Source organism: Varanus komodoensis, unplaced genomic scaffold (assembly GCF_004798865.1).
Source record: "Varanus komodoensis strain SLA01 unplaced genomic scaffold, ASM479886v1 scaffold18_1, whole genome shotgun sequence".
NCBI classification, from domain to species: domain Eukaryota; kingdom Metazoa; phylum Chordata; class Lepidosauria; order Squamata; family Varanidae; genus Varanus; species Varanus komodoensis.
The window spans coordinates 5,007,516-5,028,352 of NW_025335548.1; the positions used below are offsets into that span (position 1 = coordinate 5,007,516).

General features: G+C 43.8%; 2 protein-coding genes across 3 annotated transcripts in view; one reads left to right on the forward strand and one right to left on the reverse strand.

Moving 5' to 3' along the window:
* Nucleotides 1-1,626: 1,626 nt before the first annotated feature.
* On the forward strand, nucleotides 1,627-15,980 carry NEMP2 (nuclear envelope integral membrane protein 2). Its single transcript, XM_044427070.1, has 9 exons — nucleotides 1,627-1,765; nucleotides 3,678-3,793; nucleotides 4,972-5,200; nucleotides 5,338-5,410; nucleotides 6,568-6,661; nucleotides 7,908-8,022; nucleotides 8,598-8,823; nucleotides 12,051-12,227; nucleotides 13,417-15,980. Exons 1-9 carry the CDS (start codon nucleotides 1,627-1,629, stop codon nucleotides 13,652-13,654), a joined length of 1,407 nt encoding a protein of 468 aa, XP_044283005.1. The 3' UTR covers nucleotides 13,655-15,980.
* A 1,227-nt stretch (nucleotides 15,981-17,207) lies between these two features.
* MFSD6 (major facilitator superfamily domain containing 6) overlaps nucleotides 17,208-20,837 on the reverse strand; it is a 45,478-nt gene continuing 41,848 nt past the window's right edge. For both annotated transcript variants that reach the window (XM_044427136.1, XM_044427137.1), the window contains one exon: nucleotides 17,208-19,731. In XM_044427136.1, the coding sequence (XP_044283071.1) occupies nucleotides 19,561-19,731 (171 nt within the window). In that variant the 3' untranslated portion in view covers nucleotides 17,208-19,560. The remainder of the gene's footprint in view (nucleotides 19,732-20,837) is intronic.

Below are 20,837 nucleotides of genomic sequence, written 5' to 3' on the forward strand. Positions count from 1 at the left end.
ATGAGCAAATAAGAGAAAGCAGTGTATTAACTCCTCCATGCATCGCATAGAAATAATAGACCAGCTAAGGGGGAGAAACAGTCCTCCTTATAAGCCTCTGAAAGGAGTGTAGATGGAGGTTTGCCTTCCAACTTTTTGGGTGTTCTCTTGCATGACTAACAAAGCAAACCCATGCTTGTGCACTCAGAAGCACATCCTGCTATAAGTAATCGTGTTTATTCCCAGGTATGTTTGCACAGGGTTGTCATGTTAGTGGGACAAGGAGATACTTAGTTCTTGTGTATGGGGTAAGTGAAGCTAGGAGGATCTGGTGCAGAGGATAACAGATTCTTCCACTTTCCGTTCTATAGTTCTATAGGCTGATGTTCATGTTGCTCAGCGGCAGTAAAAACACTCAACAGTTGGGTTTGGAAACTCCACAATTCCTGTTGAACTGTGAGGTGTCACTGAACAGTGGATTGTTGATGGGTAAACCCAGCTGCACAAATAACCCATGGTCTTCAACAGAACAACCCATGAAGAGAACCCAGGGTTTGTTGCTGGGTTGTGAACCCTGCATAGTTCATCATGGTTTGTTATCTCAGCTGGCTTCAGGCACAATAGCCCACATTTTAACAACAGCCTGGGGCTCAATAACATCTCACACTCAACCCTGGAGTGTCAGTTATTGTGTTGTCTGAATGTAGTCAATGTCTGTTAGTCCTTTCTAGAGCTCAGGCATTTCCCTAAAGCAACATTCCTGAACCTGAAAACATAAAACAAGGATAACCACAATGACAGTAAGGGAAAAAATCAAAATCTGCATTAATGAAATATTTTTGTTTAGAGCCAACTAAAAGATCAGAAACACTGCAAGCTTTTGAGATCTTTTACAGACAGTTGTCTTCCTTCTCCACATTAATTTGTCTTGGGATGCTTCTCCCCTCTCCTACACTATCCTGCTTTTTATAATATCTTGCCTATCAACGAGATCTTGAAAGTTTGCACATTTTCCATTACCTGCTGCTTGAGAGGTATTACATTAGCAAGATTCTCGGGAATTCCAAAACCTGGTGCCTTCCAGATCATGGAACCTGGAGGTTGCAGTCCAAACTATCAGCTGGAGCATCGGGCTGGAGAAGCTGCCATCAAGAAGGTAACAGAATGACCTAGCAGCTGCAGATGAGCCTAGGAGCTGGCCAGGGAGGGGAGAGAGCTATGGGGTACGGGAAAGTGGTGCTCACATTGCTTATGTGCAAAGCTTCTTGTCCCCCCGCTCCACCATTTCCGCGCGGGGGCAGCCCCAATCGCCCCAAACGAGCGACGGCGTTCATTCAGAAGCGAGACTCGCAGTCCAAAATCCCCATGGACGCACTCCCAGCACAGCTCCCAGCACTGCCTTCCCTCCCGTTTGGTGGGAGGAGCCGGTGGGTACACCGATCTCCTCCTCCTCTTCCTCCTCCTCCAGTCCCAGCTAGCCGATCCCGCATCGCCGCAGCTCTCTCCTCCCACCGAGCCCTCCTCACGACGCCCCCAGGCTAAGAAAAGGCGGGCATGGCGGCGCATGCATCGAGCCTCGGCTAGCCGCCCTTTCCTTTGCAAAGGCGCCGCTTTGTTCAAAGAGGCGCGGGCGGCGCGCCGTGCAAAATGCAGCCGCGCCTGGGCTGCAGCGCCTCCCAGCCGTGTTTGCCCCGCCGGTCATCTCTGGCGCGGCTGTTCGGGCAGCTGCTCGTCCTCGCGTGGGTCCCGGCGGTCACAGGAGAGGCAGGGCTGACTTTATTAGCAGGTAACCGGCTTCAGGCTGCGTGCGATCCTCAACCCAGTTGTCAGGGTGGACAGCCGAAGTTCCGTTGAAGACGGTAGGGCTTCTTTCCGAGGATGCATGCATCCCGAGGGTTCATTTATACTCACACTTTTACCCGCCTTTGCTTCTCCACGTGAAGAACTCGAGGCGGCCTGCATACTCCTGCTCTCATGTTATCTTCAGAACAACTCCGTGAGAAGCAGATTAAAGGAAGGCCTTCGAACAGCGCCGATATAAATCGCAGTATTTACTTCCGGAAGAGAGATGGCCGCCACTGTGGATGACTTTAGTAGAGTATTAGGCAAATTCATGGAAGAGGAGGTGGTCTGGTCCTGTATATGCTACCTATTCATGCTATATAGGCTATATGCTACCGCCAGGATCACAGGCAGTGCCCCTGCGTACACCGGCTGCTGGGCAACAGCTCTTGCACTGGTGGTGCTCTTGCACTCTCTTCTGGGTTTTCCACAGACAGCTGTTGGCCACTGTGTGAACAGCATGTTGCACTCCATGGGCCCCTGCCTCACGTTCTTAGAAGAGTCAGTAACTCGCCCAAAGTCCCCCAGTGAACTGCAAGGCTGAGTGGCGGCTAGAACCAGGACCTTGCACAATAGCTACTACGCTTCATTGCTTCTTGTCTGAAATGCATTCTAGTAGTGCAGAAACCTGATTGCTTCCCAGGAAGGAATGGGTTCAGCAAGATCAATACATCACCCCATGCTTTGGTCTGAAGCATTATTCTCCCTTTCTTCCCTGCATTTTTCTCCAGATCTGTGGAATGGTTTGATCTGGCTATAAGAAACCAGAATTAGGAATATATTAATATTGTATTAAGTCAAGCCATTGAGTCATTTACCCAGTATTGTTGATACCAACTGACAGAGGCTCTCCAAGGTTTCAGGCAGGAAGTTTTGGGACCATCTGTATGCAAAGCAGGTGCTCTGTACTGGGAATTAAGTTAATCTTGTTATGTTATGTTCATAGAATATTGATATGTACACAGTTGCAGTGATTTCCTCATCTGCATTTCAGACCCAGTCTGCACATCAGGTCCTCCAAGATCATTCTCTCAATATAATCAAATTGTCCCGGTGCCCTTTCCTAAATCTGTAAGATGTAAGATGCACATCCTTGACCATATCTCGGTCTCCCCACAAAAGATCTTGATTTAAAACAGCCTTCCCTAATCTAGAAGCCCTCCATTTGTTTTGGACTTCCAACTCCCATCAACCCCAGCCAGCATAAGCAATGATCAGGCATGCTGAAAGTTGTACTCTAAAACATCTGGAGGCTGTGACCAAGAATTGTGGGGTGCTAGAGGTGCCAAGTGAGCGAGCCCCAACGATTGTATTCTTGTGAGCAGTGTTAATTATTTAAAGCTACAGGCCCCAACAAGATTGTGAATATTAGCATTTATTAAGGTAAACATTCAGTTGTGTAATTGTTTGTTTACAGAACCTAGTATTTTGACAGGCAAGTAGAGGAAAAGGCAGGTATGAGCTTGCTTATATTTTTGGGGGGCTGCCAGCCAGAGAATGATGCCAGTACAGCTCATTGTTGTCCCTTGCCCACAGTTTAACTTAGTAAACTAACATGAATATGGTTTGAGGGAAAAAGCCATAGAGGATAAATAGCTAGACAGCAGCAGCCAGCACAAATTTTCCCAATAGCTTCTGCTTAGGGAATTGCATTGCAGACCTGTCAAAAGCTGTCATAGATGAAGGCACAGGGAGCACACCTTTTGTCCGGAATTTGGCTTGGGTTGATTTGAAATTGGAAAGATCAGGGTGACAGCCTAAAATAGACCTCTAGTGCAGTGGGGAAATGACTCAACAACTTGCATACATCTCCAAACCTTGTGATGGATACATCTTTTCTTTTTTTGTCTGTCTAGATAATGATTGCAAGTACTTGAAGGCAACGGATGTCATGCGTAGTTCAGAGTCGAGTTGTTTCTGCTATGTTCCAAATGGAGCAATACACTTAAAAAATATTTGGTCAACTATTCAGGTACAATCACACCGTACATTCATACAAAGGTAATATCGTGACCTCCCCCGCCCCCACAGCTATAATTAACATAATCAAGGTAGAGTACAATCCTATGCATGCTTAGATGGAAAAAAATGGCCTTCAAGTCTCAGCCTGCCCTAGCCAGCCTGGGCATGTGCACCAGGCAATACTGGGAGTTGTAGGTCTTTTTACTGTCTTCAGTGTTTATAGGATTGCACTTGTATCAGTGCAGCAGAGGGCCACTAGGATGGTGACTGGTTTGCAGGATAAGCCATATGAGGAGAGACTGAGGGAGCTGGGTCTTTTCAGCCTTGAGAGGCGGGGACTCAGAGGGGACCTGTTAGCGACTTACAGGTATGTGAGGGGGAGCCACATATAGGTGGGTCATGACCTTTTTTCCCCTGCAGTGGAGGGCAGGATGTGTTCCAGTGGAGCAAATCTTAGGGAACCAAGATTTAGGGGGGATGCCAGGAAGTACTTCCTGACAGTTAGGACCCCGAGGGTATGGAATGGGCTTCCACAGGAGGTGGTTGAAGGCCCAACGGTGAGAGTGTTTAAGGATAGACTGGACATGCACATGGTAGGAATGTCGTGAGCAGAGCCGGCTGGAGCCAGGGGTCAGACTAGATGGCCCAGGAGACCCCTTCTGACTCACTTTGTTTCTATGTTTGTAGAAAATAAATGCATGGGAGGGCCACAACCACATGTCAGTGCTAGAAAATGTCACACTGAGTATTGTATAGGAGGTGTCTCAAGATTGAGATTTGCTGTGATGGGCTTCCATTCAATGACATGCTTCCCTATAAAGGATGGATTGGAACCTCCAGTGGAATTCTGGTGTATGTTTACTCAGAAGTAAGTTCCATGAACAAGGACTAGGGGACATGAGAGAATGTTTCCAGTTTGCATTTTGATATGAATTTAAATTCGTACTTCCTGAATCAGGCTGGGAGTCAAAACATAGTTATCCCTTAGTATTTGTTGTCACATAAATTTTGTGAGGCTGCTGCCTGAGAAAAAGGTGGATACAAAATTGGGGAAGACATATACTGTTGAAAAATACATATAAAAATGCATACATATGCATTTGCTTAGCTGTCAATTGCTCTGATATCACCTCCCATATTGTGAATGAAGATGAGCCAGGATTACTGTTAAAGATTTCTTCTTTTCAGGTGAAAATAAATTGCACCGAAGTGTTTGAGGTGGTGTCTATCACGGAGGAGCTTAATTGTCAAGATTCAGAACATTTGTTTGCCTTTTTGAAGTGCTTGATTAACAATGTTTGGCAAATGGGTGCGTCTAAGGAGATCATCATGACAGTGAACCTGTATGGAAGCAAAACATGCTTCCAAGTCCAACCCCTCAAAAAAGTACTCTACACAGTGAATACGCAACAAAAGAGTAAGAGGGTGTTCGTTTGTTTTTTAATCATTTATAAAGAATGCTTGTGTCATTGAAAGGATGTATTCTAAGTAGTGAGCTGCTACAATAAAACAACTTGGACTTTTCTAGTGTATTTTTGTTTGGCTTTTTTTCAGTGTTGGATCTGAGACTCTTTTTGCTGTTCATTGCTGGTGGCCTTCTCTTTCATTTTGCACGTAACTTGAGTCGGTAAGTGCTGGCTTTATTTTGTGGGTATTTGTTATTGCTTTAATTTGTGGGTCTTGGGGAATCTGAACTGCAGCTCTGCATTATGTATGAAAGTCATGCTTATTTCCACAGGACCTCTGGAAGTAGCATGGCTGGCTGGAGCATGCTAGGAGTTGTAGGCCCCTGTTCTGTCTAAGCATGCATGGGACTGGGTCCTTAGTATTTTTACCCATATTATTGGTCAGAAAGGTTCCCAGTCTTCAGCCAGTGGACACAAGCTGTATGACAATTCCGTCCTCAGACCTACCATCTGAAATATATGTCACACAATATATGTCACACGAGGAAAAAGGGAGAAGGAGGGAGGACAAGGTACCAGTTCTTAAATCCCTGGCTTGTGACATTTTCAAGTGATATGGCCCATAACCCCAGCAGCTCTGTGCACACTGTGTCGCTTTGGCATTCATATCCAAGAGCATCTTTATAGCTGGGGAGAGCTGTGAAGAAAAGATGAGGAGAGGCTGTAGCTCAGTGGTAGAGCACCTGCCTTGCATGCAGAAGGCTCCTGGTTCAATCTCCAGCATCCTCAGGTGGGCCTTGGAAAGGTCCTGCCTGAAATCCTGGTGAGCTGCTGCTGCCAGTCAGTGTTGACAATGCCAGTCTAGAGGGATCCGGATAAGACAGTTCTTCTGTTCCCATGCAGAAGGCAAATAGACTCCTCCTTTGATATTGCCCTAATTAAAATATATACATCTGCATTTAGATGAGGCTGTAGGCATTCTGGTCTTCCTCAGCCAACTGTAGGAAATGATACTAGTTCTTCAGAATAGGAAAACAGACCACGACAAAACTCCAGGAAAAAAAAAAACCTTTCAAGAATGCTGGCTTATGGGATGGCTTGAGTAGGGTTTTCTACAGCAAAGGTTTTGCAAATAGTTGTATATTGCACTGTTGGCTTTTTAGCCATTATGGCAATATATAATTGTCAATAATAAATAATAATGAATGTGTCAATTGGGGTAGCAGATAGTTGATTTGTGTGTGTTTGTATGTAGGTATCAATGACAACAGGCCATTAGAAGTAAAGCAAAAGTTGAAGATTTTGCACATCTGTGTGCTTGAAATCATTTTTCCATATGCAAAAGATTTAACAGAATTTCTCTGCTCTTCCCAAACAGAAGTATTGTATTCTATTATTCTGCTGGAACAGCATTTGGTATTCTTGTCACTCTAGCTTTTCTGCTTTTGATGCTTAAAAGGTTTATTCCCAAGGTAGGTGCCATTGGTAAAGTAATATTAGACATCTGAGTTTGACAATAACTGGGTTTTCAAATGTTAATCGAGCTTTTAGATAGTCTCTGGACTGCAAAAATAAAACAGCAATGCCAAAATCCCTTTTAACTGGTCATATCTGAGTATTGATAACTTGTTTGTTTATATGATCCGTTTTACTATTCTGAGATATGTTCCTCTAGAATAAATGCCTTCATTCTAATCATTATTTGTTGAAGTGTTCAGTGGATGAATCTGAGGCAGGAGCAGAACTGGTATAATTAGGGGCTCAAGACAGACCTCTGTTTTATCTTAAGATAAATGATTCTGCAAGAATAGCTTGGTCACTCTTTTCTGAAAAAATGGGATGAAAACCCAAACTCACAATAAGTGCTTAAGCACCTGAGGTTAATAGTTCTAGAAAGGATTAAAGGGATAAAACCTGGCCAGAAGAAATACTTCTTGCTGATACTAATTACAAAAGGCTTCTGTGGAGAGATTTATCATGCAGCTAGCTATGGTATTTTAGTGCCCATCTGCTCCTATATTTGAGCATGACCCACAATAATAACCTTTCATGTACATACACATTGGCAAAACATCCTGCAATTCCTTGTGGGTATCAGCAACACCAATTGATTGAAGAATGGATTGTACCTTTTCCACCAGTGGGGGCACCATATGAAGGCACCCATGCCCCCCCCCCGTGTGTTTCAAAGAAATACACTGAGGGACTGTCCCAGGCAGCGACTCCCGGTGGTTTCTGCACCAGTGGAACAGGAGTTTCCTGCCTGTCTGAATGTGCATGTAGAGAACCCCTGCTCCATGCCCAGTCAAGTGTCCTCTTCCTTGTACCTATATGTAAGCCCGGGTGGAGAGCTCATTCTCACACTTTTGCACCAGATTATCCTCAGGGAAGAGGGAAAAGATGCACAGTTCTGGTGTCGGCTAGAGCTGGCTTCTTTTATGTTCTTTCATGGCAGGGTGTAGGCACATCTCATGTATTGAAATGTTTGCTCACGCAATTGTGGAAGGCATCCTATTTGTACAGCCTTTAGGAAATGCGAGAAGGCATCCTTGTTGACTTGAAATAGTAGTCATTAAGCCTTCCATCCTAAGCTCTTCCAATTGGATATTGTGTCTTGGGAGATATTTCTGGGCTCCCATTTGCTGAATGAATAAACTCACAAATGCCTGCATTGCTCAACTGCTTCTCTTTTTTCCTCCCCTTGCCCCACCCCACAAGCTAAGCACCTTCTGGATTTTAATGAGTGGATGTTGGTTTTCTACTTTGTATATTTTTTACACTTGGAAAGACGATTTGAAATGGCTCTGGTATAATTCTACACACTACGTACTGGGTAAGATAATGAGTTGAAATATAGCAGACCATTCAGTTGAAAGTGTGCATAAATCTAAAAGGGAATATTACTTTTTTCTGATGTAGGCTATTTTCATTCATAAAATGGAGAGTTTCTAACATAATTTTCTGAGAGAATTAATTAATCTGAGGTTAATTAATCCCCCCCTTTTGGTACTCATGGTAGCATTTGCTCCAAAACGTTCCATTTAGTTTTTAAAATAATGTTCTAAAATATGTTTGCTCTCTAATATAAATGGTGCCACAGAATAATTAAAATGTGAGCATGCCCTTGGAATCTCTCATTCTATAACTTGTGCTAAAAAGAATTTGGCTTTGCAGATAAGTTTGCAAAAAGTGCTGTATTAGCCTTCACACAGCCATGTATTCCCAGAAGGGAGGAAAAATCCAAAAAGGAACTCCCAGTTAGTTAAAGTGTCTGTGCCTGACCTCTTGTAGCTAATTCTTACCACACATCACAAGAGGACAGCTGTTCACAAGGCTCAAAGAAACAAATGTAGTACCGCTTCTGTCTATGCATCTTTACATTGCTTTCTGTTGCTTTTCTTTTTCTAGGATATATTCTGATCCTTGGATCTGTTAGTTTTGCTCTTTGCTACATGTACGGTCCACTGAACAGCGAGACAAGCAGGAACCTCCTGATGTGGACACTACAGCTTCTAGGGTTAATCTTCATTTATTTTGGTATGGCCATCCCACAGGTCGCATATGCAGTAATCGCTGCCATGGTTGGTTCAAAATTCCTGCATTATCCTCTTAAAGTATTCCGTTATACTGTCAGGTTGGTATTTTTTATGCTTAAGGAACTGTATAGTGACTATCTTCCTCGCAACGCTCCAAAATTAGTTAATCCACCAAATTTGTTCATCCTGTCGTGTAGCTTTGCAGGCCCTGACTGCTGCATCCCCATTTTACATGTAGTCTAGTTTGGACAAAGGCATCCAGTCAGAGCTGAGTGTGGTTCAGTCCCAGCCAACAATAGCCAGCCACAGATGAGTGGAGAAGCATCACCATTCAAACTGATCATCTTGTGGGGGAAAACTTGGCGTGGGATGCAGGCTTTGATGACAGCTCCACTTTTCTGAAAGAAATAGTTGCACATGCTGTTCCTAAGAGCAGGTGACTGTGATGCTTGGTGCGAAATAGCTGCTCAATCACATTATCACACAATTTTTAGTACAGCCCTAAAAAGAGAGGGGGGCAGACCCCAAGCTTAGGGATCAGGTTTTTTTTCCTGCAACCCAGAAATCCACAGGCCAGCGTCAGGTGCAAAAAGTGGCTTGGGAGGAGAGAGGTTTATGATAAATGTGAAGGAGCAGTGTGCCTTGGAGCATGTGCCCAGCCCAGGATTGTGTGTTGTTCCCCAGAATCAAACCCATCAGTCCGCTCCTTGTTCCCCACCCCAACCCAGCAATTTTTCCCAAGCAGCCGAAGCCTAATTTAGCAGGGAAAGGCATTCTGCCTGCTGCTATTATGATACAGTTGCAGAGACAGAATATCCTTCCTGACTTTCTGCAGATTTCCCAGAGATCACCAGTAGATTCTGATCTACTTTCTGTCTACCCCTGCCTAAGAAGGGACAGGGATTAGCATGTTTTTCAATTAACTGAGGCCAGACGTGCAATCAGGAAGCCGCATGGCCATTCCCACGATCTAGCTTGGTGGTTCCTTTGCATGCTGAAGGCCTCCGTTTCAAGCTCTGATGCTTCCTAGTTAAAAGGATTGGATGGCAGGTGATAGGGAAGACTTCAGAAACTCTGGAGAGCTACTGCCAGTCAGAGTAAACTGTACTGGGCTGGATAGACCAGCAGGTTGACCTGGTTTCAGGCAGGCCTAACCTTTCCTAGGCCCAATATAAAGAATTGCATGGAAACGTGCATGCAGTTTGTGTTCACTCCAGTGACTTCCTGCAAGCACTGTGACTGCTACTGCATGCAAAGAAACTGCTGAGTGTGATGGTAATGATGCCTCACCTGCTGTAAATAGGTCGATCCCTTCCATATTGCAGGTAGCAACCACTGACGCAGAGTCACGCCTATTGCAAGGCCAGCTGGAAGTGTTAACAGAGGTGAGGTGTGAACTACTGCACCACTGGGCCTCTTGGTGTGTCCAGTCAGCTGGCTGCACAGTACATTTCTTTGTGCAGTCCTTTCTGTGGGGATGCACACAAGTAACGAAGGGTATGCTCAGCAGATTGGTGAGATCTGTGGGCTGCTGTCAGAAGTTGGCCCATGTGGGGAAAGGCACCATGCACTATGATAGTAGCCACTGGGTCTCTCCAGGTTGGCTGTCAAAATCTGGAGGTAGGTTAGAGTCATAGAAACACAGAAACAGAGCGAGGCTGTGGTGACACGAAGCCGCGGCAGCCGCATCCCGCCCTCCCCACGCCCCTCACCCAGCGCTCCAGGAGCCGCCGTGTTCCCCGCCCGAGCACGAGTCCATTTTGTTCTCCAAATACGCTTTGGTGGATGGCTGCCTCTGGTGTGAGCTTCCAATTTCTAATCAGTAGCTCAGAGAGTTGACACCTTCTCACACTTTTGAACAAGAGGAATGAGCCATTTCAGCAAATGTTAAATCCACCCTTGAGCTTATGGTGATTTACTTCCAGGATGGGCAACTTGTGGCCCCCCCAGATGTTGGACTGCAATTCCCATCTTTCACCAGTGGCTATGCTGGGTAGCTCTGATGTGACTTGCAATCCAACATCATGTGGAAGGCCACAAGTTGTCCACCCATAGTTCACTACAATAGCTCCTTCCAGGGAATGAATATACTCCCTGCTGAACATGGGGTGAATCGTACTGACTTGTTATGGATGGGTTTATCAATGGGACATAAAGTTTGTCTGCATGGAACTGTTGCCGTGGATCATACAATTTTAAAAACATCTCTCTTGGGTCTGGAGAAAACATGGGTTCAGTAATGTGTGGGGCTCCCAGTTTGTTCTTGGCTCTTTAATACAGGCTTGCGTCTGGTACATTCTCTAGTCCTTTGGCAGTGATGTTTCCCTTGCTGATCTGCACAGTTACACAAATGTGGATTCTAAAATAAGTCCCAAGTGTGTCTTTCAGTACGCCTTCTCTTTGACAGTGTCCCTGTTAAATCAAAGTACAGCTGGTTTCACAACTTGTAAGAAGGGTTGTTTGTTTTCCACTCTGCCTTTTTAAGAAGGCACATGTCAACCAAGGATGATGTGGGTGGTTCAAAGACAGACACTGTTTTTTTAGAGCATGCTTTTTAAAAAATGAAATGTTAAATGTTTTAATATTATTAATTTGTAAATGATACCTCTTGCAGGACAAAGTATCAATAGCACTTCGGAAGATTTAGAAATTTTGTTGTTTGAAAGGAGTTATTTTCCCCACTCTCATATCCTCTCTATTTTCTTTTCCTTTGCTTGTTCAACCTCCACCCCAGGTTTTATGTTTGGAGGCTTTAGGCAGCATTGGTCAGGATTGATTTGAATGTGAATATAAGCAAGTTTCAGCTCATATTAAAAGCCAATTGGAGCTGCATCTCCTTGGGGTCATTTTTCCATCTTATGCTGCCGTCTTTAGTAAGATGTAGCCATTCTGAAAATATTTCACCAAAATGGCTAATACGTATATCAAGCTTGGAGGGGGAGAGAGAATAACCATGAAGTTGGTAGTAGCACATAAATCTGTATCAGTCATCTTAAAAACATTGATTCCCAGTTTTCCATGGCTAGAACAAATAAAGAACAATCCTATGCATGTCTACTTGGAAATAAGTCCCATTGTATTAGGTATAATTGAGATTGCAGCCAAAATCATGCAAACGAAGCCAATATAAGTAAATTATCATAAACTACATAATTGTGTGACGTTAGCCAGCTTTTCAGAGCATGAGGTTTCCCCCTCAATGCACCCTATTCCAGAGGCAATGCTTTAACTGCCAGTGCTAATATATATATTTATTGGTTTCACACATTTCTGTATATCAGAGTCATGGTACAACTTTCAAAATGCTAATGTTCTTCTTCTTAAGGAAAGGGACTTGCTTATTCAGATCAAAAAAAGCAGAATTTCGTTATCTGACAGAAGATGAGTATCAGGAACAAGGTGAAACAGAGACCATCAAAGCCTTGGAGGAACTTCGTACATTTTGTAGAAGTCCCAATTTCCCCACGTGGATGGCAGTGGTCAGGCTGCGGTCCCCACAAAAGTAGGAACACTTCTTTGCATGTTTTACATGTCAAAACTGTATGTATTTAAATTGGGCTGGCCTAACGTAAAAGGTCAGAGTGCTATTTTGGCCCCTGGGCCAAACCCCCCTGAATTATTTCCACCCAAAACCCACTGGGTTATCCTCCCAGTTCTGATTTTGAAAGCAGCAAGGGAAACAGAAACAAAAAAAAAAGTGTTCATAGTGCTACGGAGTTCTACAAAGGTCAATTTTAGCTTGTTTGTACATCGATCCTTCTAACAGCTGCTCAACAATCAAATTTACCCTTGTTGTGCTTCAGCATTCTAAGAACATCATTTTCCCTAAAGGAAACTTCAGTTACCTCCTGTTGCCACCAAATTCAGCAGAGGCAGTTCCAAGGGACACATGTTCCCATCCTGACTCAGGCACAATTTATGCAAGTTTAGATGGAAAAAGAGCTCCGATTTCCACTGTAGCTGGCCCCTTTTCTGTTGAAACTTGCATACGGTTGTGACCCGAATGTGTTCATGCATACCTTTCTCAAAGAAAATGATAACTCCTGTGTAGAGTAAGTCTACACAGGAGCTGAAAAACATGCCTTCGGTTGAGGCAGAAATAGAAGCCAGCTGCTGTGCCGTGATAGTTTTCAAAACGGTCTTCTGTTCAGGGCAGCATGAAGAGCCAGCATGGCATGCCTGTTACAGAAATGAGCCGTGAGTGCTACTGAATTTTCACCTCCAATAAGAACTCATTTAGTGGCCCTGGGAAAGCGGAGCATTTCTCTACTCCAGCTCCCACATGCCACAGACAATAGTAATGCTTGACCAGTCTGTCAATCGTTTTGAATGTCCAAAAGCTGACGAAATTGTATGGAAATTAATGGAAAAGAGCAAACATAATACAAGAGGGCAAGAATTATCTAGCAGCGCTGGTTGTTCGCACTTGCCTGCCATCTTTGTCATCTTGACATGCATTCTAGACTAAAATAGTCCAAGAGTGATAATGAATTGTTTCCATACCAAGAATACGGCTGACTTAGTGTTTCCTGTGCTCCTTTCCTTTGAACATCCAAAAGCTGACAAAATTGTGTGGAAATTAATACAATACAATTAATACAAAATTGTATGGCGTTTCCTGTGCTCCTTTCCTACTGATGTTGAGATGGTTTTCTGCCTGGTAATTCACTGCCCTGGTTTTTTTCCCTCAGGTTTGCAAACTTTGTGCTAGGATGTCCTCACGTGTCTCCTGAAGAAATGACCAACCATGCCCAAGAGTATGGCATTGGAGGAACCCACCTAGAAGAGCAGCTTTTTAATGCAGAGACTGAGGTGGAACCAGATGAACAAAGTGTTTCCATTCAGGAGGAGGAGAGAAATGACGAGGAAGAGGTTCAAAGGCAGCAAAGACAAAACAGTTTCCACTTTCACAGTACAGAGTTTCTTTGAACCACACTGCCAAGATAAGGTGGGGAAAATTCCCCACAGTTGCAAGTACGGAGATAGGGAACACAGTTGGAATATTCTGCTTTGTGAACTGAAGGGGGCAGCCAAGACTTTCTGAAGACTTAAGTGCTAGGGATGTTGGAGGAACAAGTGAATTTGGATCTAACCTGCACATTCTGCCCAGGCCTGGCTTTTTCTGAGGCATGTGGATCTTGTTTTTAACTATTGAGGGAATTGTGCAAAATCATGCTTGTGCTAATATGCATGACTACTTGCACAACTGGGACTAAGTTTTTGTACAGCAGAGAAGAAAATCATTTTTATCAGTAAGCAGGCAATCCATAAAACAGATTTAAGAGAGCTAACGAAATCCATACACTCCTACTTCATATTGCACTAGAAGTGTCGATTCTTTTAATGATAACAGAGATCTTGAGGGACTGTATGCATTCCCAAAAGGAAATGGATCTAGCCAACTTATCTACAAAGTGAAGGTTTTTAATTCTAAATTGGACACCTGCAGGTAAAGCCTCCAGACTTTACATGGACTTTAAGGTTAAAGCTATTTGCAGTTCATCATTTTAACTAAATCAGTTGCCCTAAAGGATAGGACAAACTAAAGTTATTGCCTTGGTTTTAAGGTACTTTGTGTGGAGTTAGGAGGTTCATGTAGAAGCTCTGTAGGGTTCGGTGATAATCTGCCCTGTATCATATCCTGTCTCTTTCTGAATGAGTATGTAAGCAATGATTTCTACAGCACTGCAGGGTTTGCTATTGAGCACAAAAATCGGCATCTTCATCCCAGGTATTTTTCTCTCAGGTCTCTACTCCTCAAGTCTGAAAAGATAAATTTCCAACTTTATTTACAAGCAATGCCTAGCAACTTCTCAGAAGCAGAGTGGGCCTTCTGTGAACTCCATAGTATCTTTCCTCTTGGTTAGCAATAGGAATATTACTTATGTAAACATAAGCACTTTTGTATACATTTTACAGGTTGCAAAACAGCACCTCCTGACACACACACTTTATTTTTTAAAACAAATCTTGCTTTGCATGGAAACGCCATACATTTTTTGAGAGTAGCCATACAGGCTGCATTCTGTGTTCTAAAGCAGTTCAGGCTGTGTCACTTCAGAGTAATTTTTAACCTTATGCCATTTTTCTAAGAGCATACAGTTTACTGGCTCAGATTCTATCGCACAATCCCAGTGTCACTTTTGTAACATTGCCCTGTTCCGGAGTGGGAAATGAGGCACTGAAAACAGTGCAATCTCTCTGAAACAGAAATGCTTTAATGGTTCTGGTTGCTTCTCATTGGTGCTGAATGATGTTGCCTTCAGTACAATTAAACCACATTAATGGTGGAACCCCATACAGGTTTAATCAGAGTAGCCCCATTAATTTCAGTGGGACTTATTCCTGTGTTAATTAAGCACAGAATTACATTTTGAGTCAGCCCCTCCTCCCTTGCAAACCGTCTTTGGGCTAGTGGACACATACTTCTTACTTTTGAGAAAACGCCATGCATGATGTCACAGACTCACTGTGCTGTGGAGCGACCATCCCAGAAAGGCTGCCATGCTACTGCTGCAACTCCCCACACACTCATGGCAAAGCCTTTGGGCTCATGTGAATCCCAACAGCCTTGTGGTAGAAGGTTGCTGGATGGTTGTAAGCCAGCTGCTTCACTGTATGACTGCCCATAAGTATCAAAATAGGGAATGGGCATAGAGAGAACCTTTGCTGGCACCAAGAAAAGTGTGTGTAGATGCCCACAAGCACCACACTGGGGACCCCACGTTTTAGGGGTTCAGAGCTTGCTTCCTATGAGACATAACCAGGGCTGCACATCCATGAAGGCAAGGAGCCCTGGTACTTTGCCCAGGACCTTAAGCTGGGATGTCCACAGAGTTGGGCCAAAGTATAAGCCGGGAGAGGTATCAGTTTGCACTGCTAAAATGTCAAACATGGCATGATCAACCTTGGGTCCAAATGGACACCAATACAGTGTCAGTTCCAGTCCCAGCTCAAGGTGCTGAGTACCCAAGACTAGGCAAATAATTTAACCACCTAAAGCAGAAAATCCCACTGGTGCCTCTCTCTGGAAATGTTATTTCATACTCATTACAAAATGATTTGTTACCCTTTCATGTTCCCACAGATCAGCTGCTTGAGTCAGCCCCTGCCTCAAACAGCAGTAGAGGGAGAGAATTAGAATTGGGATGGGGGAAACCTGAGCTTCTCACAGAGGTTATTCCATCCAGCTACCTCTGAGCAACAGAAAAATTCATCTTTACAATCAAGCAGTTTAAAACACAATTTATAGGTACGCATATCTCTGCCCCCTTCCTTATTTCTCTAGTATTTTTATTTGATTTATATCCTGCCTTTTTAAGAACTCAGAGGCTTGTATCATTCTCTTCCTCCTCCCCTCAATCTTATCCCCACAACAACCCTGTGAGGCAGGCTGGGCTGAGTGTCTGTGATGGCCCAAAGTCACCCAGTTGGCTCCATGGCCAAGTGGGGACTAGAACTCAGATTACTCGAGTCCCAGTTCCATGCTTTTAACCACTATATCACCCTGGCTCTGTATTATGTGTTGTCTAGTAGATAGTAAGGTAAGGCCAAGGGCAGAGACTGCCAAAAAGTCTCCCTGAAGTTGCCTGACAAAGAGGCAGGGAATAATGGCAAAGGGTAAGATGGGTAAATAACAATAGATGGATAATTCTGTAAATAGAAAGATGGTAAATAACAATAGATGGATAATTCTGTCAGTGAGCACACATGAGCAAAAGGGTTGTTCAACTCTGATGGCCTGGTTCAGATGACACCATATTCAGAGGTATGCCTAGTGTGTCACAGTGTGTTAAATAACCCACAGTGAGCCTGACATGTGTAAACTAGGCCAGAGCACACTGGCATCATTTCTCATGAAAGCTTCTGGGCCACACCTGGAGCTCAGCAACTTTGCTGGGGAACAGCAGTGCGTCGCCACAGGCCGATGCTCTCCTCTGCAGCACCCCCAGATTCAGAAGGTAAACCAAAAAAAGGACTCTGAACCATGGGGTCTAAAGAGTGATGTATATTGGGGCTCAACCCCCACCTTTGCCTTGTGCTCAATCTTTTGGACAGTCTATTCAGTGTTTGTGATTAGCCATGCCTTCCAGGGCAGCCATGTTGTCGTGGCATCCAGGATAATTTTATGAGGTGCTCACAAGTCCAAAATGGCTGCCCAAACCTAGTTGAGCCCATAGGTCCCTGCTGCTCAGCACTCTGATTCTGGTTGTGGGAAGACAAGCTCCTGGGAGGCACAGAGGCCCTGTGCTGCTCCTGCTTGGAGAGGCAGGCATCCAAGCTTGGAAGAGAGGACATGGCCGTGGAGCTGCCCTTGGAGAGCAGCCTTGCAAACAGCAGCTGTGTCTAAGATGGGCTGGCACTGATGAGGTGCTGTGGTCTGCAATGGCAAGCGAAGGCCATTTTATCAGTTTTTCACTTGCTTTAAAAGCAAACAGTCTTAAACCAGTACATAAATGAGCAATGGCAAAGTTCTTTGCATACATATGCAGTGAAGTTTTATTTCTCTCATTACATTTTAACAGTTTCACAACTATGAAAGCCAGTGTTACAGTCCCATTGCCCCTGTATAATAATGGAGCAAGTTCAACAGGCAAGACAGGAGTGTAAACATGACATATATGCTTGATGCCTTACAAGTCAGGTGCTGAACATTAAAAGGTATTATCACAACTTTTGCCATGTGGACACTACAGATTATTAACCTGAAGAGGGTTTGAATATTTCCTTGAATTTTTTTAAATAACCATTTTGAGCCAGCTACCTGCTTGGTTCTTTTATTTCTTACCCTCTCTTCTAGATATAAACATATAATAAATACCTACATTTCTGATTTGTTTTTAAAAGGACACTTAAACAAGTCATGAGAAATTTACAGTACAGTACATTTAAGTTGAAGTGCAAAAAAATAGCTAGTGAGTACTTTCTGCTGTTTGGTCCCAGGTGTCTACAGACTGATCCTGTTATGGTCCCTTAGGGCATATGTAATGAGAATAACCCTCAGGGACACGGGCCCTCTTTCCAGCAGTTTCCCTCTTTTCCGTCTTCACAGCCTGTCTCGGGTGTTCTGTCACATGCACTGCATTCAAAACGAGGCAGACTCCCTCTGCTGCCTCCTGCCCTGACTGCATGGGATGAGTCAGTTGCTTTTTTCCCCAGCAGCCAGTCTGGGCGGCAATGTACCAAAATGGGGCCTAGTCCACCCAGCAGCTTTCCTGATGGACAGAAGTGCTGGAGCGAAACCCAGCCACTTGTCTGCTAGTTTGGTTCCACATCAGCTTCCATTAAAAAGGCCACATGCCCTTTAATAAGAAACAGCTAATGAGAAGACAGTTTTAGACACTCTCTGGCCCTGAGAACTTTACATATGGAGCTTAAGGTGGTCTCTCTCAGCTATAAAGACAGAGGTGTAGGAGAGTTGGGTTCTAATTTTGGAAAAATATGAAAAGACCAAAAATAAAAAAATCCAAATTGCCACTCTTCTGACAAACAACCTAAGTGTAAAGCATGACCCCAGACACAGTGTATCCATGTTTCATTACATGTGACAGCTGTCTCATTCCAGCTGCTTTTACATTGACAAGATTCTTCTTTCCTAACCTAGAGTTATGATTTATATCCATCTGCTTTCTAGCCCCCAGGCACTTTAAATGGAAAGATAGTAACAGCTCCACCCTCTTGTTTTTTTAAACACAATTTTATGCTTTCATGAAATACTGGCCCTGATCCAGAGAGGTTCTTGAGCAGCAGCTGGTCCACACATCTGCCACTGAATAGTCCAAGGGTCCCTTCTCCCCCACCACAAAAGGTCAGCACTCACTGGTTTGGGCTGCATGCATCCCTTTATGGGTGGTGTAGCACCCATCACAAGATCCACAAGGAAGATCTCCATACATCTATTATTTTAGTGGGTGAACCCTAATTGTTGCATTAGGGCAACTGCCCCGCATAAAACCATAGGTGCTCTTGAACTGAACAACTGCAGTTCAGGTCTTGAAGCACAACACCAAGCTAACCCCCACCTGTCCCCCTACACCTTCATAAACGAAAGGCTACAGGCAGCTGAATTTAGTGATAGTCTGATTCTTTCTAAAATGCCCTTATTGATTCCATGCAGCCTGGGCACAGAGGAGTTGACAGCAACTGCATCAGTGAGAAAGTTTCTAGCAGATGTTTAACCTGGAACTCTACTGGCCAAAAGCTATTCAAAGTGTCTAAAAGGTCTTTACAAAAGACAGAATTCTACGCTCTTCCTTCATTCTAACTATTTCACTAATATATTTTCTCAGATATTTCAGTAGTTTATCCAACTTGGGGAGCCAATATGCCCCCTAATAAATTAATACAGATGAAGAAAAATAGTTATGAGCTCTCCCCTCCTCTTCCCTTCCCCCAATAATTAATTAAAATGTTTAACTAGATCACGCAGGAGGAAATGCAACATTTCTCTTCAGAAACTGAAGGAAGCATTTCCTTTTTGTGAAAACAATTTCAAAACCAATTAAGACCACCAAGGTGGGTGTGTTTGTTTACACACACACAGACCCCAACCTTCCTTTCCACGCAGGTTGAAAAAGCGTTCATGTTGAGCTGCTTTGCAAGTTACTGTTAACCCAGCCTTTTCTGCCCAGCCTTCCTGAAGTCTTCAAGTCCTTCTTGTGACAGGCCTGCTGGATGGGTTTCACCACAGACATGGCCCTAAATATTTTAACAGCACGTGCTGCATCAGGTTACTGTTGCCTCAGGTGAAGTGAGCTGCAGCTTCAAGCTTCCATTTCAGCGTTCTATAACCGCAAGAGTAGAATCCAATGCAGCAAGGTGGATGCAGCAAAGTCCTATTCACGCCCTGCCTCAGGAGGCTGAACGCTACTATCTGAAGGAATGGGGTCACCTGGGGTTGGGTGGGTTTCAAGGGTTGATGTAGGTAGCGACGGTTCCCGAGGCTCATCGCTCTTTCTTTGATCCAGAGGGCTGCCTAGTGCAGAGCCAGGGCTACTGTCTGCTTTCTAGGAAAGAGAAAAATGTTGCACGTCAAAAAATTGTATGCTTACCGACTGACTGTCCAGCAAAATGTAGCCATTCCGTCATTGCAGGTAAGCCAGGCAGCTTCCTCATTAATGACAGCAACAAAAATCATATACACAGCACAGCACACAAGCAGAGAAGCCATAAGTGAGCCATCATATGCTGGACAACAAGATGACGAAACTTACCTTCCTTATCTTTTCCTAACTGCTCTTCCCCAAGAAGCATGTAGGAAAAAAGCTTATTGTATTTTAAATATTTTTTAAAATAAATTTACATGTGTAAGGAACAGAATATTCCTATGGTTTGTTAACACAGATCATGCCCCTTTTTAATGGAGCTGCCCCTATTTTCCTTGACATACTTTCTACATAATACTTTGCATCAGTCACACAGAGATGTCAGCAGTTAGCTTTTTCTGGAGAAGAGCTATGAATATTTTAGCAGACTGACTAAGCAGCCGGCCTTTCTTCCTTAATAACCATAAAGAGGGTGCAGCTGGCACACTTAGAACCACCAAGGGAATATTTTTAAAACAATCTTCTCCAGAATATGCAAATACACATTTAAAAAACAAAGTTAACTGTGCTCCTAAAATCCAAACACTAAACAAACCCCACAGACTATGACAACTTCATTGCAGCCTAATTTGGACATACATATGCTATGAATATGACAAGCTGCAAAAGAAAGCAGGTTTGTTTGTGCAGATCTTCTTGTTAAATTAGGCTCTATGGCTGCAAAAAGACCATATCCCTTCCTAGCTTTTGCAGTGGCATCGCCTGCTAAAGCAAAGTATTGGAGGACATTCTAATTCCCAGGAAGAGTTTGAAAGGAATGGATCAGTTGCACTCATGCAAAAGTATTAATATAGTGAGATAATTATCAGTAGCATTATTTTCAAGACTACTGTCCAGTGTTTGCCTAGCTTGTTTCACAGCATACCAATTCCTCTAAGCACATACCAATTCAACCAAACAGCAGTATCAACCAGATGATTCCAAAAAGATGGGTAATTTGGGGTGGGGTGGGGTGGGGTGGGGATTCTAGCTGATAAACAGTGGGTCATGCAAATGTCGCTTAATGT

Coding starts and splice junctions, on each gene's coding strand:
- NEMP2 (XM_044427070.1), top strand. CDS start 1,627: ATGCAGCCGCGCCTGGGCTGCAGCGCCTCCCAGCCGTGTTTGCCCCGC. Junction 8,824..12,050: donor GTATTCCGTTATACTGTCAG/GTTGGTATTTTT, acceptor CTTCTTCTTAAG/GAAAGGGACTTGCTTATTCA. Junction 12,228..13,416: donor AGGCTGCGGTCCCCACAAAA/GTAGGAACACTT, acceptor TTTTTCCCTCAG/GTTTGCAAACTTTGTGCTAG.